Source organism: Anneissia japonica, unplaced genomic scaffold (assembly GCF_011630105.1).
Source record: "Anneissia japonica isolate Jap-2015-1 unplaced genomic scaffold, ASM1163010v1 scaffold287709_len1912824_cov184, whole genome shotgun sequence".
Classification (NCBI taxonomy): Eukaryota; Metazoa; Echinodermata; class Crinoidea; order Comatulida; family Comatulidae; genus Anneissia; species Anneissia japonica.
The window spans coordinates 1,414,272-1,427,253 of record NW_022751466.1 but is presented as its reverse complement, the minus strand read 5'-3'; the positions used below and the strand labels follow the sequence as shown (position 1 = coordinate 1,427,253).

Below are 12,982 nucleotides of genomic sequence, written 5' to 3'. Positions count from 1 at the left end.
CAACTAGAGTTCAATCTTCTTTAAATAGTATATTTGAAACCTGTTTGTAATCAAATTAATCAAAAAATGACTTAATATACTGATTCACACAGGACATAAAATCCTCCATCATAATGAAAATTCGAGGTCAGGTTTGATTAATGACCTTTAATTGTTTATTGTTAACATTGTGTTTTGCAGGTAGTTTTCCAATAATTACTGTAAAACTTTAAAGAAAGGCTAAGATGGTGTTTTGTTTATTTTTATTTGGCACCAAACCATACATTGTCACTACTTTTATTTAAAAAATTGTTTAACCTTTGATCCACATTATGTGTCATTGGTTCTTTGTAAAAAAATTAGATTAGGCCATGTGAAAAAAAAAGAGTTGTTGATCGTCCTTTTCTTTTAAAAATGTCGGGAGGGAGGGAGGTGTTTTTTTTTTTTTTAATCAGTAATGAAACCACTCCATTGATACATGCCAAGTCTGAATCTTCCATGGAGTGCAAGGCCTAATGTAAATGGTGGCTGACTTTGCCGGATCTTTCAGTGTAGCGTTCAATCAGGCAGAATTTACACAAACAAACAATTGCAAGTCAAAATATTTACTCAAAGAAAGCCAAAGCTAGCTGAAGTTTAATTATGGGCAGAAAGACAATATTTTTATGAGTTTTGGCAAAAAAAAAAAAAAATTGGTCGGGTCAGGTGATTTTCTGTAAATTTTGTGAATTTGTACTATAGAGCAATAAATAAGGCCATTGTAACGTCTGTCTGTATCATGAAGTGTATTTAAATGGCCTTAAATCACCTAAACTACTGTATGAAACCAACTTGTGTTTAAAACAACTTTTTTTTTTTTTACATGGCCTTATATTATTGTTACTGTATCTTGTACTAATGTTGTTGGCCAAGGTCAAAGGCGATGCCCTTGAATAGGACGCTAATATGTTTTTGTGCTTGATACTAGTCCAAAGTTCAGATACAAAATAAATAATTCATTTGATTTTTATTGGAATTGGAAATGTTGAACATACTTCAATAAGAAGCTGCTGTAGAGCCATTAAAATGCAGGAGCCTATCTGTGTGCTCAGCATCATGATTCCCTCAGGACAGGTAGTGATGTCATTTGTATGGTGGGGACGGTCATTGTTATTGATTCTGTAATATTAACCTTTGTTACCAAATGAATGTTGATTCGCAGCTAAGAAAACATTCCTTTGTCAAGTTTTAACAATCAGGTTGGCACACTGCAGCAAAATTAATATTTTTTTAATAACGCATGTTATTTAACAACCATTTTTAACTGCCATTCCTATTGATTATTATGTCCACTTAGTGCTTACTAATCATTTTATTTTATGTAAATTTCTTTTAATTAGACGAATATAATATACTGTATAACAAAATCAGATGAAATTCTTAAATTTTATTTGTTTTTTTTTTTGCTTAGTTTTTTTTTGTTTTTTTTTTTGGTAAATCAGATTTTAAAAGAAATTAGTTAACTATATAACTTTTGTTAAAACCCTAATGAAGAAAGTGTTATAGTATAGTCACTAAGTATGTTTTGAATATCTGACCACCATTAATTACTTTTGGTAATTGAACTCAAAATTAATGCTGTAAAGCAGGCAGACACTCCGTTTGACCGAATAATCCATCTCCACTTTATCGGTGCTTGACAATGGGATACCTTCTGTTGGTTTTTGGTGGCAATCTGAGTAGATCGTCATTGAAAATGATCCGCCATACTGTAAAACCTTGAATTGAAGCCCTGAGCAGCTTTTATTTTGCAAACTTTGAATGGGCTTCTTTTCGAGATGGGCTTCAGTTTTCAAGGCTACTATTGCAAGTAAAAAGGGGGGCTTCTTTTCAAAATGAATGCTGTAAATTTTGTAAATTGTACTACAGAGCAATAAATAAGGCCATTGTAACATCTATCTGTATCATGAAGTGTATTTAAATGGCAATAAATCACCTAAACTACTGTATAAACCAACTTGTGTTTAATTCATTTTGTTTTCTAAAATTCATGTATCAGTGTTTCTGTGTACTGTCTCGAAAAGAAGCCTATGCCTACTTGAAAAGAAGCCCCATGGGCTTCTTTTCGAGGCTAATTTTGCAAACTAAAAAAGGGGTCTCGAGATGGGCTTTATCTCGAGATTAAGCCCAGTGGGCTTCAATTTGAGGTTTTACGGTGGGGCGCCTCGTTGTGGCGGTTTCCATGGAAATGCAATGTGGCGGTTCAGCATGTGCTCACCATGGCTGATTGACGGGTTGTTGTCGGCATTCTTTCAACTAGTGAGATTTTATCTATATATCACTAGCACATGCAACTATCACTGATCAGTAGCATTGTCATCACATTCATTATACTTTCATTTTTTCTTTCACTGCAGTGCGAGATGGTGACACTGTGAAGCACTATAGGATTCGTCAACTAGATGAGGGCGGGTATTTTATAGCTCGACGATGCACATTCCGTTCATTAGCAGAATTAACACAACACTACATGCGAGATCCAGACGGTCTATGTGTAAACCTTAGAAGACCCTGTGTGTTGGTAAGTTCATTGTTGATGCTAGCTTTTCATTTTCGTGCACCCTATCATAAATTCAAAAAGATGACAAGAATGTAGGCAAACCTTCAGTACGGTAGGCTTAAATTGAACACTTATAAAAGTTGCAACAACATACAACATAATTGAAATAATTAATAAGTTGAGATTTATACTGGACTAGGGTGACAGGCATAAGATTATCTCCAGGCAAAACCCATGCATGAACACAGCCCTTGAGAAAAATCGACTGTAGGCTGAACAGCCCCATTAAAGTAAGATTATGAGCAGTGTGGTGCATAAAATAGATGGTGGGTGACATTCAACTAGTCTCGCACACAGATGTCAGAGAACAGTTGCTGTCTCAGTGTGGTAATTTTTATGCAGATAATCCACAAAAGGCAGTTTGCTGGGCTCAAGCACTTTCCTCCACAGTATACTGTAAGTCTGTGGCTCCACTACAGGGAACTGCTGAGACAATGACCTCTGTGCTGTTTTGTAATTGATGTTTATTTGTTCAGGGGGTTTTTTGATACCCACATCTTGGGAAATCTAATTTTTGTGAACTTTGATCTTGTCCTTTGACCTTATCTTAAAAGTTACTGTATCTCTTTCTTAGATTATTATGTTAACATTCCACTAAATGTTATGATGATCCATTCCTTAGTTTTTGTGTCTACTGCCCCCAACGGGGACGTAGACACTATGTCATGATGTAGCAATTAAAGATGGCGGAAAAGGCTAAATCTGGTTTAGGCATGATGGATACTACTACCATGAGGTAGGGGGTGCTCTATTGACAATCGAATAGCGTTCAGAACTCGAACAAACTTGGGTTTGAAACTTGAACACGTGTTATAGAGACGCAGCACGCGTTCGCCACGAACACCTGTCATTTGAAGGACGCCCTCTAGAACATGGGAGTACTCTTCGTGATCAACGACATAACGTGGTAACTCCCAAAGTTACTCATGTTTAAAGTGTTTTTAGTGTAATATAGTAGTAGGCCTATATAGAATATTGTTATGAAAGAAAATTTTCATGAAAAATCCAGATACACTACAATAATACACACATCTGCATATTGAAGAACATAAGATACAATTAAAAAAACAAAAATTCCTGTATAAGGCAGTAGACGCACGGATACATGCTCCCGCTGGGAGACTATTTTTGAAACCTTGCTACAGTAACAGAAAGACAGGGGTAATACTGTACGTACATAACTTCCTTGACGTGCTGTAGGTATTATGGTATTGAGATACAGGTTGTTGTTGTCAGTAATGATAAAACTTTGCGTTGTTCAGCATCACCAAAGGTGAAGGGTCTAAATCCTCATGAAGTGCTAAGTACCTTTGTTTAGCTTCCACTTGACATTCTCCTTCCTCCTTATGTGTATGGCTAGACTCTTATTAAACCTGTGGCTAACTATTAAAATGAATCATTCAGAAATCTGTTTCCTCTTTGGTTCATTCATTGTCAGTTCATTGAACTTGATACGGTATTTACTTTAATCATCCGATGTTTACCGATTATAAATTAAATTTAAAAAAATATGTTTCTCATCCAGTTAAAAAAAAAATAAAGATGATTATGTAGTCCCTTCATGTTTAGATTTCTCTGCATCATCTTGTGCTATACACATTGAAGTTTTTTGTTGTTGTTATTCTTTGTATTACGGTATGTCAAAATAATCTCTCGTACTGTATGTCTTTTTTTTTTTTTTATAAATTTTTACTGTAGGAGCCTGATTTCAGTAAAAGGTTTAAATTGATGTTTGGTTTGAATAAAAATCTTGCTTCAGTTTTGCCAACAGGTAGGCCTATGTTTCCCTTCATAATATAGTACTTGCAGTTAGAGGCACAAACCAAGCAACACAAAAATGCTCTATTTATAAATTAAGTGGTGGCCCTTGCTCTCTTTGCTTACATTGGTGGATTGGCCTATCTTTAATCAATCACAAACTTTTGTGCATCTGGGTAATGGTGGAGATTGTATTGTAGAAGAAAAAAAATTGTTAATTGAGATAATGGTAAACGAAAATATTTGAAGTGCATCCATATGGCAGGGGTCCCAAGAAATTGGAACGGCCTCCCGCACTCTCTCAAGCAAGCAAAAATCTCTCGGAAGTTAACCAATCTCCGCAAATTTTTACTGCTTTATTATCAAGTTTCTCATGGAAGTCAGTGCATAAGGCTATCACTATGTGCAGCAAAATAAAATTAAGTGTGTTAAGAAAGCCCATTAACCAAATCAGTGGCAGATTCAAGGGGGAGGCAGCCGGCCTGGGTCCCTACAGTATGTTTCAACAATATTTTTAAGAAAAAGTGGGGTAGAAAAGAAAATTGAAGTCCGAGAGGGGCCATAATCATAACTTTTCTTACCTCGGCTCAAACTATGGTGGGGCTGAAATGGTCACCCCCCGCCCCAATACCACCCTTTGACCCGCGCCACCACCCGGAAATGACTTCCAGTTTGGGACCCCTGCCATATGGTATTGGATAGTTTCTTACAACAGTAGTGTTAAAACGCAAGCATACATTATACACAATGAGGAGTTTTGAAGAATTTGAATATTTTAGATGTGTTTACTATTTAAGAAAGAGTTTTGTGTGGATTCATTTATCCGTGGAATTACATACACCCTGTTCTTCTAAGCATATTTGCTGGTACTGATAAACACGGAAGTAAAGTACAATGCAGTGAAAGCAACAAGTGTCTCTACAGACACAAGTTATGAATCGTCATTACAAGGGTTGTTTCGTACATCACACATATTTTCAGAGTTATAATTTAAAGTTTACTGCTAGACCCATGTCTAGTTGCCCTAAATTAATTACTAGCCCAAGATTATATTTTGACTAGATCCACTGGCTTGCTACTGTTGCATTTTTATATAGTCATGAGTTATATACACATCATATACAGAAGTATAAATTAGTATAAAATACTACAAAATAGGTTCCAATCTAATGTTCTAGGCCAAGCCTTGGCTTAGCATTGTCCAGTAGCTTAGTATGGATGTGGGGAAAAATAGAAGTGCCGTCCTCATACAGGCGTAAAATTGTTTAAAAATGATCTAATAATGCTAAATAGTAAATTCTAAACTATGTGCACACAATGATGAGTACAAATGTAAAAAAGAAGATAGAATAATTCCTGTTTACTTTTGAAAAGGAAATACCCTCTCTGGTGTTCTATGTGTCAGATTAAATACATTATACTGGTATATTAATATATTATTACTACAAGTGGAGCCTGATATAAATAACTATCAAGATACAGAGTCAAGGTCAGTGTGCTATAGGGTCTGATAGTCATTTAAATTTCTACAGTTAAATAGGTTTACATACAATTAAGTATTATACAAATGAGAGGAGCCAATATATTTAAATGTGCTACAGTATAGTGTTTTTACCTGATGAACTGTATAGGCCTATAAAATTTTATATTATTTAGTTTTTATACTGAAATACAAATTTCAGTACGAAAGTACAGATTTCCAGTGGCTCAGTAAAGTATATAAAATCAAATCATATACAATTAACTAAAGTAATGTTAAAGAACGAGTTAAAATATTTAATTAAAAGAGAAAGAAAATATTATACCATGCTGTCATTTTTTCTTGATATTTAATGTTTAATTTATATACCGTGAAACCTTGAACTTAAGCCCAGTGGGCTTAATCACGAGGTGAAGCCCATCTTTAATTAAAGCTCCCTCTTTAGTTTGCAAAATTAGCCTCGAAGAAGAAGCCCAATGATTCTTTTCAAGATGTCATAGATATCAGGATATCGAGATAGTACGGTACATACACTACTGTATTCCTGAATTTCAAAAAACAAAATAATTTAATACAAGCTTGGTTTATACAGTACAGTAGTTCAGGTGATTTAATGTCAGTTAAATATACTCCATGATACAGATTAATGTTATAGTGACCTTATTTATTGTTTTATACTAGTACAAATTCACACAATTTACAGCATTCATTGTGAAAAGAAGCCCCCATCCCCCCACTTTACTTTGCAAAAGTAGCCTCGGAAAGAAGACCATCCAAAGTTCGCAAAAAAAAGGAAGCCCGTAGCCTCAGTTCGAGGTTTTACGGTAGCTTTTTATCTGAATGGAAGCTTAAATGTGCAACAATTCTGGATTATTTAAAATTCCTTAGCTTTTTGATGATTTCATTTGAAAAGTTAAGGTAAAGCATTATTCTATAAAATATGACGATCATTCTTGTATTGAAACAGGATTGAGAATTTGGGTTGTGAAAAGATCTTTTTTACATCACACAATATAAATAATTATTGTCATGTCTGAATTTATCTAGACCATGGTACCAATTTTGGCATAGAGTAAACATTGAACTTGAGTCTACAAGGGACAAAATAAATAATTTTCTTACTGTAGCCAGGCAAAAACTCAAGGAGTGTTTTAGCTTGTGTTACAGTAACCCTTTGAACCACTATCTTAGAAAGATGCTGCTGGTATTTTACTGCAAAATCACCTACCATCATCTCAAGTTGAAAAAGTACATCGAGCAATACTACTATCAGTAAATCATGCTTTTTTTGACGAGGTGAAGTCGCTAAGGTTCTTACTTCAGTTACAAACGTTGCCGTCATTACAGTAGGCCTACAGTTAGATGTTGAGGGCAGCAGGACACAGTAGCAGTTTATTAATATAACTGAGCATACAGGACGTCTGCAGCGTCCCATAAGGGTTAGACATAAGGGGCATCGTTAGGATGCCCTGTGCAACAGGAAAGGGTTAAATTGATAAGCCTACAGTTCCTACCATGGGCTGCACCAGTTGGGACCAGTAGCTTAGCCCTACTGTATATAACACAGAGCCTTAATTACATTGTAATTGGGACATTTTATTACTTTAAGCTACTTAATTATCATCTATTCTTTCGAAAATTTTGAAATTAATGTGGAGTACCAAATAAAACAGGAGGTTTAACCTATGATCAGCATGAATTATTACAAGTAATATTTTTAATAAATATTTATTAACAAATGAATGGAAAAACAGTCAACAAAATTTATGGTACTTTTTGTTATTCTTTAATCTTATTCTTTGTTTGCCAAAAAAAAGCTCCAGTTCCATACAGTTGGTGGTATACTGGGTAAGTTTGCAGGGAGACAAAAGCGAACTTAATCTCACTATATAACAAAAAGTCGGTGAAAGCCGCACTGATCCAGTGAACATGAACAATACAAATGCAAAATTTCCCAATACTAATAATGATAATGATTGTAATTTTAATATTCTGTTCTATGTTTTTACATACTTTTATTTTTACATACTTTTATTTTTGTTCCATACTCTAATTGAGATTTGAGCTGTTGTTGTTCAAGAGAAATTAATTTATTTAATTTAATTTTACCTCATTAAACTGAAATTGCAAAACTGTTTACTTTTTTATCATCTACAGTTAGAGAAGCCACAGACTGTTGGCCTATCATACAATACCGTTGACCAGTGGGAAATTGCCAGGACATCACTGCATCTGACCAACAAACTGGGATCTGGTCAGTTTGGAGAAGTATGGGAAGGTCTATGGAACAATGTTACACCAGTTGCAATTAAAACATTAAAACAAGGTATGGGCATGGTATTTCACTCTAATAATTGAGTTTACAGTACATGAACATAGAACCTTTTTTAGTCGAGAGACTTCAGAAACTGATCCAATGTGTTAAGGCCAACACAGACAGCGTTTTTTTTTAGCATTTTTCTTTACAAAGTAAAAAAAATGTGAGTGAATTTATCTTTATTTCTTGCCTGATGCCCCTACAAATTAGTCTAAAAGTTGTTGTCTGATGTAAGATATTGCCATTCTATGCCTCTGTTGGTTATTTTTATTCCATCTGATGAGTAAAGAAACTAAATAAATTTAAGAAAAAGTTTTATCCATTGGAAAGAGATTGTTTGTAATGACCGCAAATCAAATTGGTAAAATCAAGAGTTTGTAATTGGGAGATGTTACATAAACAACTATTAACTCTACTGTGAGATCAAAATGGAAATTATTTCATGTTTACTAGTAGTAGGGAAATATGTGAAATTCTGTAAGAGAGAAAGAAAAGCTAACATTGTTAATAAACAATGTATCAAGTACAGTTATTAAATTTATAAGTGGCTTGTGTGATTCAAGCTACAGTGTGCTGACTACTTTTACCGGCACCTTTCAAATCAAATCAAAATTAAAAATAGATAAAATATTGATATTGAACAATAAGTGCAAGTGTTTCAAAAAAGAAACATTAACTTTTGATTTTGATTCAGAGGTCATAGAAACTAAAATGGAAATAATATTAGTTAAAAAAGCCACTTCACTGTCTACATATTTTTTACCATAAACAGCACTATGACTAATTGTAACACCAATAATTGTGGGTTATGGTAGGTTTTAGGTCTGTATACAGTAATATTATAGTATTATGATTGTATATATACACACTGATATAGACACCCACACATATTTATTACCTACTTAAACATTGATTCATAGGATAACTAAAAATCAAATATTGAATGAAATATCTTGAACAACATTTGGTAGTTTTTAGTACAGTAGGCTCAAATAGTTCTGTTATTTTATTTAAGGCAAAACTTTTTTATACCTTGTTTGGTGAGCTTGCCGCCTGCCAATAATGATAATTTTGCAAAACCATTTGCTAAATAAGAAAACAAAATTTTATTTTTGTTTTTTTCTCCGCCCTCCTCTGACGACCTTTGAAAAAATAAGTTCGCAAGACAAGGTATAAAAAAAGTCTAGGCTAATTTGCTTCACTGCATTGTCAAGAACATGTGAAAAAGGATAATTTTCCATAAAGTGTGAGTACTGTAGTAGCAGATACAGGTCCATAAAGTACTTTTTTAAACAGATTTTTCCTTGTTTTAATGATACAGTAATTGAAATTTAAAATTCCTGTTGTACAAACCTGCAAAAATACATGCTTTGCTCCCTAGATGAATCACAGTGCATTGCACGTAGACCCTGCGGCTTATCTAGTTTTTAAATAGGGGGGACTCATAGGGGTGTGAAGGTGAAGTGTGCTTGATGATTAAGTAAGGGGGAGTTAGCTCTCAAAATAAAGTGATATCTCAGAATCTCAGAATTGGTAAAACTGGACATCGCTGGCAACTTCAGCACTTTCATCCAATGTGAAACTTTTGCCTCATGAGGATAATTTTTACCTACTTTCTTGTTTCGAACAATTTCAATTGGGGTGTGAGGCAACTTGGGGGGACAGGGTACACCACCTAGATACGCCACTGCATAGACCAGTAGACCAATTAGTAGTAGTAGTAGTCGTCTCAAGAAAAACTAGCTTTTGGAACCCCTCAAAACTTGCTGTATAGTATGTGTACATTTTGACAAGAAAAAACTTAACTTCTAGGTTCTTTGTTAAATGCTCCTATTTCCTCTCAGTTTTTTTGATTTGTGTTTTCCAATTAATGAAATAAATCGTAAAATTGTTGGCATGATGCACTAATTGGTGTATTGTATTAAACTTTGAGTTACTGTAGGACCAGGGCTTAAGTCTCCACACAATTCAATCACTCCATAAACGTGCTACTCTATTCAGCCCTGTACCAATGTCATCATGTAATACTTAATAACCCTGTTTCAAGATATTAGCCAGCACCTTTATGTTGTAGCCTTTAGTTGAAACTATAAACTGTACTGAATGAGGGAGCTCTCAGCTTGATGGTCCCAGAGGCGTAGATGGAGAGAGTTTGGCCAACTTGGCGCATGGTGCCATGTTGTTACCAAACAGCGTGCGTGCGATAACTTTATAACACTGATGCTGCATAAACTTTCTTTTATTATTCTGTTCATGAGGACAATTCAATTATGGGATTTTAATATATCCTATCGTGTTAGTTTGTGGCTTGCCAATGTTTTGTTTTGGTGACAACATGGCCGGTGTAAGTCATGTGCTTGCGATCCACCCAATCACACGCGCGTATAGCAGAATCCCGTGAAACCGAATTGGCCAAACTCTCTCTACGGCTCTGGATGGTCCAGGTATGAGCCAAGGTGAAGTAGATACAGTAATAATATTATGCACTGCACAAATGCAGAGCCATTCATGACCATTTCTGTTCATGGAGCAAGGTTGTGTTGTATTTTAACCATTCTTTTGTTAATGTTATTGTGAACCTTGTTTCACCGTTGTGCTAATTATTGATTAGTATAATAGTACAACAAAACAGAAAGTGATGTAAACATGGTTAACAGTTTCTGTTGCACGTCCCTGTGAATGATAATTTTTTTGGATGAAATTTGAATATCATGTTATTGAAGTATGAGTATGGTACTCAGGTACATAGTACTAAAATACTGAGTGCTAGAAAACCTTACACAGAACACATAAGCAAGCACACACAGTAGTACAATATACAAAGTAGTACAAGTATAAAGAAAAGTACATTAAATACAAAGTTATATTAACTGTTTATTCACAGTTTTCTCAGTTTATGTTTATATTGCAACCAATATAAATGATGCTCTTGAGTATCGCATGGTATTAAACCTGGCAAAAGGACAAACACTATATTATTATATACATTATCCCTTCCCTTATAAAGCAAGTTCTCAACATGTTGGCCAAAATTAACTCATCTTTATTGTATTTATACCTGTGTTGTAAAATAATTTATTGTAGTTTGTATTGGATTTTATTGATAATGTTTATTAGTGGATAATGGCCTTTAAATGGCATATTGAAACAATACATTGAATTGAACTGGCAGTTATACTTATAAAACATCAAATTCCAAGTACCGGAAAAGGAGTTCACATACAGTCCTATACAGTATAATTACTTTTAACTCAGTGTTGCAAGATTTAAACTATTTGATGATCAATGAAGTAACATAATATAACAATGTGAAAACTAACTGTAGATATTTTTGCTTTACAGGAACAATGAATAAAGAGGATTTTTTGAAAGAAGCAATGATAATGAAGAAGTTACGGCATCCAAAACTTATTCAATTGTATGCAGTGTGTACCTTAGAAGAACCAATATACATTGTAACAGAACTTATGATCAACGGGGCCCTTCTTGACTTTTTACAAAACAGTAAGTAACCACATCCTTTCTCTAGGGGTTGACAGATATAATACTTCATAAACTAAGTACCTTTGTGAGGCCTAATAACATTTCAACTAACAAGTTGAAAATAAACTTGCATTAATTCTGGAGTGGTACTGGATACATTTCCCGTTTACACCGAATGAAAAAGCTATATTAAACTGAAGTTGACACTGGCAGTGAATGCAGGTTCTTGAACCTGAACTATTTCTAGTATAAATATTAAAGTTTGTTCTAATATATATCCTGACATCGCTTGAGTTGGGATGGAGTGGCAAACATTGTCAATAACCAAGCGCTATGATTTCTTTCAAATCTGCAAATTAAATCGGCACTTGTAAAATTTATAAGGAACTGCAATTGTTTCATTCCTTGATGCACGAAAACATGGATTTGTAGCTTGTAATATGAATATTGTAAGGACATATTTGAACAAAATTATTTGGAATGATGAATACATACACTAAAGACCAAATCAAGACCTAAGTAAGGACATTATAATGAAAATTTATTGAGGATTATTGATGCGTTATCAATTGAGTGGATTTTAGTTTGGTCTCCAAAACCCCAATTTATAGGAATCTATCTTATAAAATGCTTGGATACTTTTGGTCATAAATTAAAAATATATATATATCATTTGCTAGACCCCATAATGAGGCTTATAGAGATTTACAGAGTATGCTTTTTGTGAGAGAGTTGGGCCTGATGTCTCCGGTGAAAAAAGTGGGCATCGTTGGGTGTCGCTCAAAATCTTTTAAAATTGTTCCAGGGAGACAATTTATGGATTTAAAGCCATATTTAATCGGTTTTGGAGTCTACTAATAAGTTAAAAATACATATACATTTTTTTTCTCCTCAACGAATTGTGGTTTTCTCCCTGACAGGGGGCCCCGGCCCCCGCTAGCGCCACCTCTGGGAAGAAATATGGATGAGAAAGGACTTGAGAGTTAAACCTCAATGACCCTGCATGACTAAGTAATATCGAGTTAATAAAGAAGTGTTAAAAAATTATGTATCTCAAAATAAACAGCATAATTTGGAGGCATTATATGCTGTACTTCAACGTCGTTAAAAAGAGGTAACCAAAACCGTGACCTGGAAAATATACATTAAAAGCTAACCCATTTTTACCTTTACTATACTGTTATTACATTTAACATTAATGAGAAAGCTTTGACTGGTCTGTGTAAAATTTTACCCAGGCACACAGATATTACCATACAATATGGTCATTTTTTTTCATTATTTTGATAAGAGTACAAAACCTAGGCCTACACTAGGGGAGGGTGTCAACATTGTATGGTATTCTTTTATTGATGATCTCAAAATG

At 34.3% G+C, this 12,982-nt stretch overlaps 1 protein-coding gene across 1 annotated transcript in view; it reads left to right on the top strand.

Moving 5' to 3' along the window:
- Positions 1-12,982, top strand: part of LOC117121626 (tyrosine-protein kinase SRK2-like) — a 42,945-nt gene that overhangs the window by 18,944 nt on the left and 11,019 nt on the right. The window contains exons 3-5 of the mRNA XM_033266863.1: positions 2,376-2,539; positions 7,974-8,142; positions 11,476-11,637. Coding sequence (XP_033122754.1) covers positions 2,376-2,539; positions 7,974-8,142; positions 11,476-11,637 — 495 coding nt within the window. The remainder of the gene's footprint in view (positions 1-2,375; positions 2,540-7,973; positions 8,143-11,475; positions 11,638-12,982) is intronic.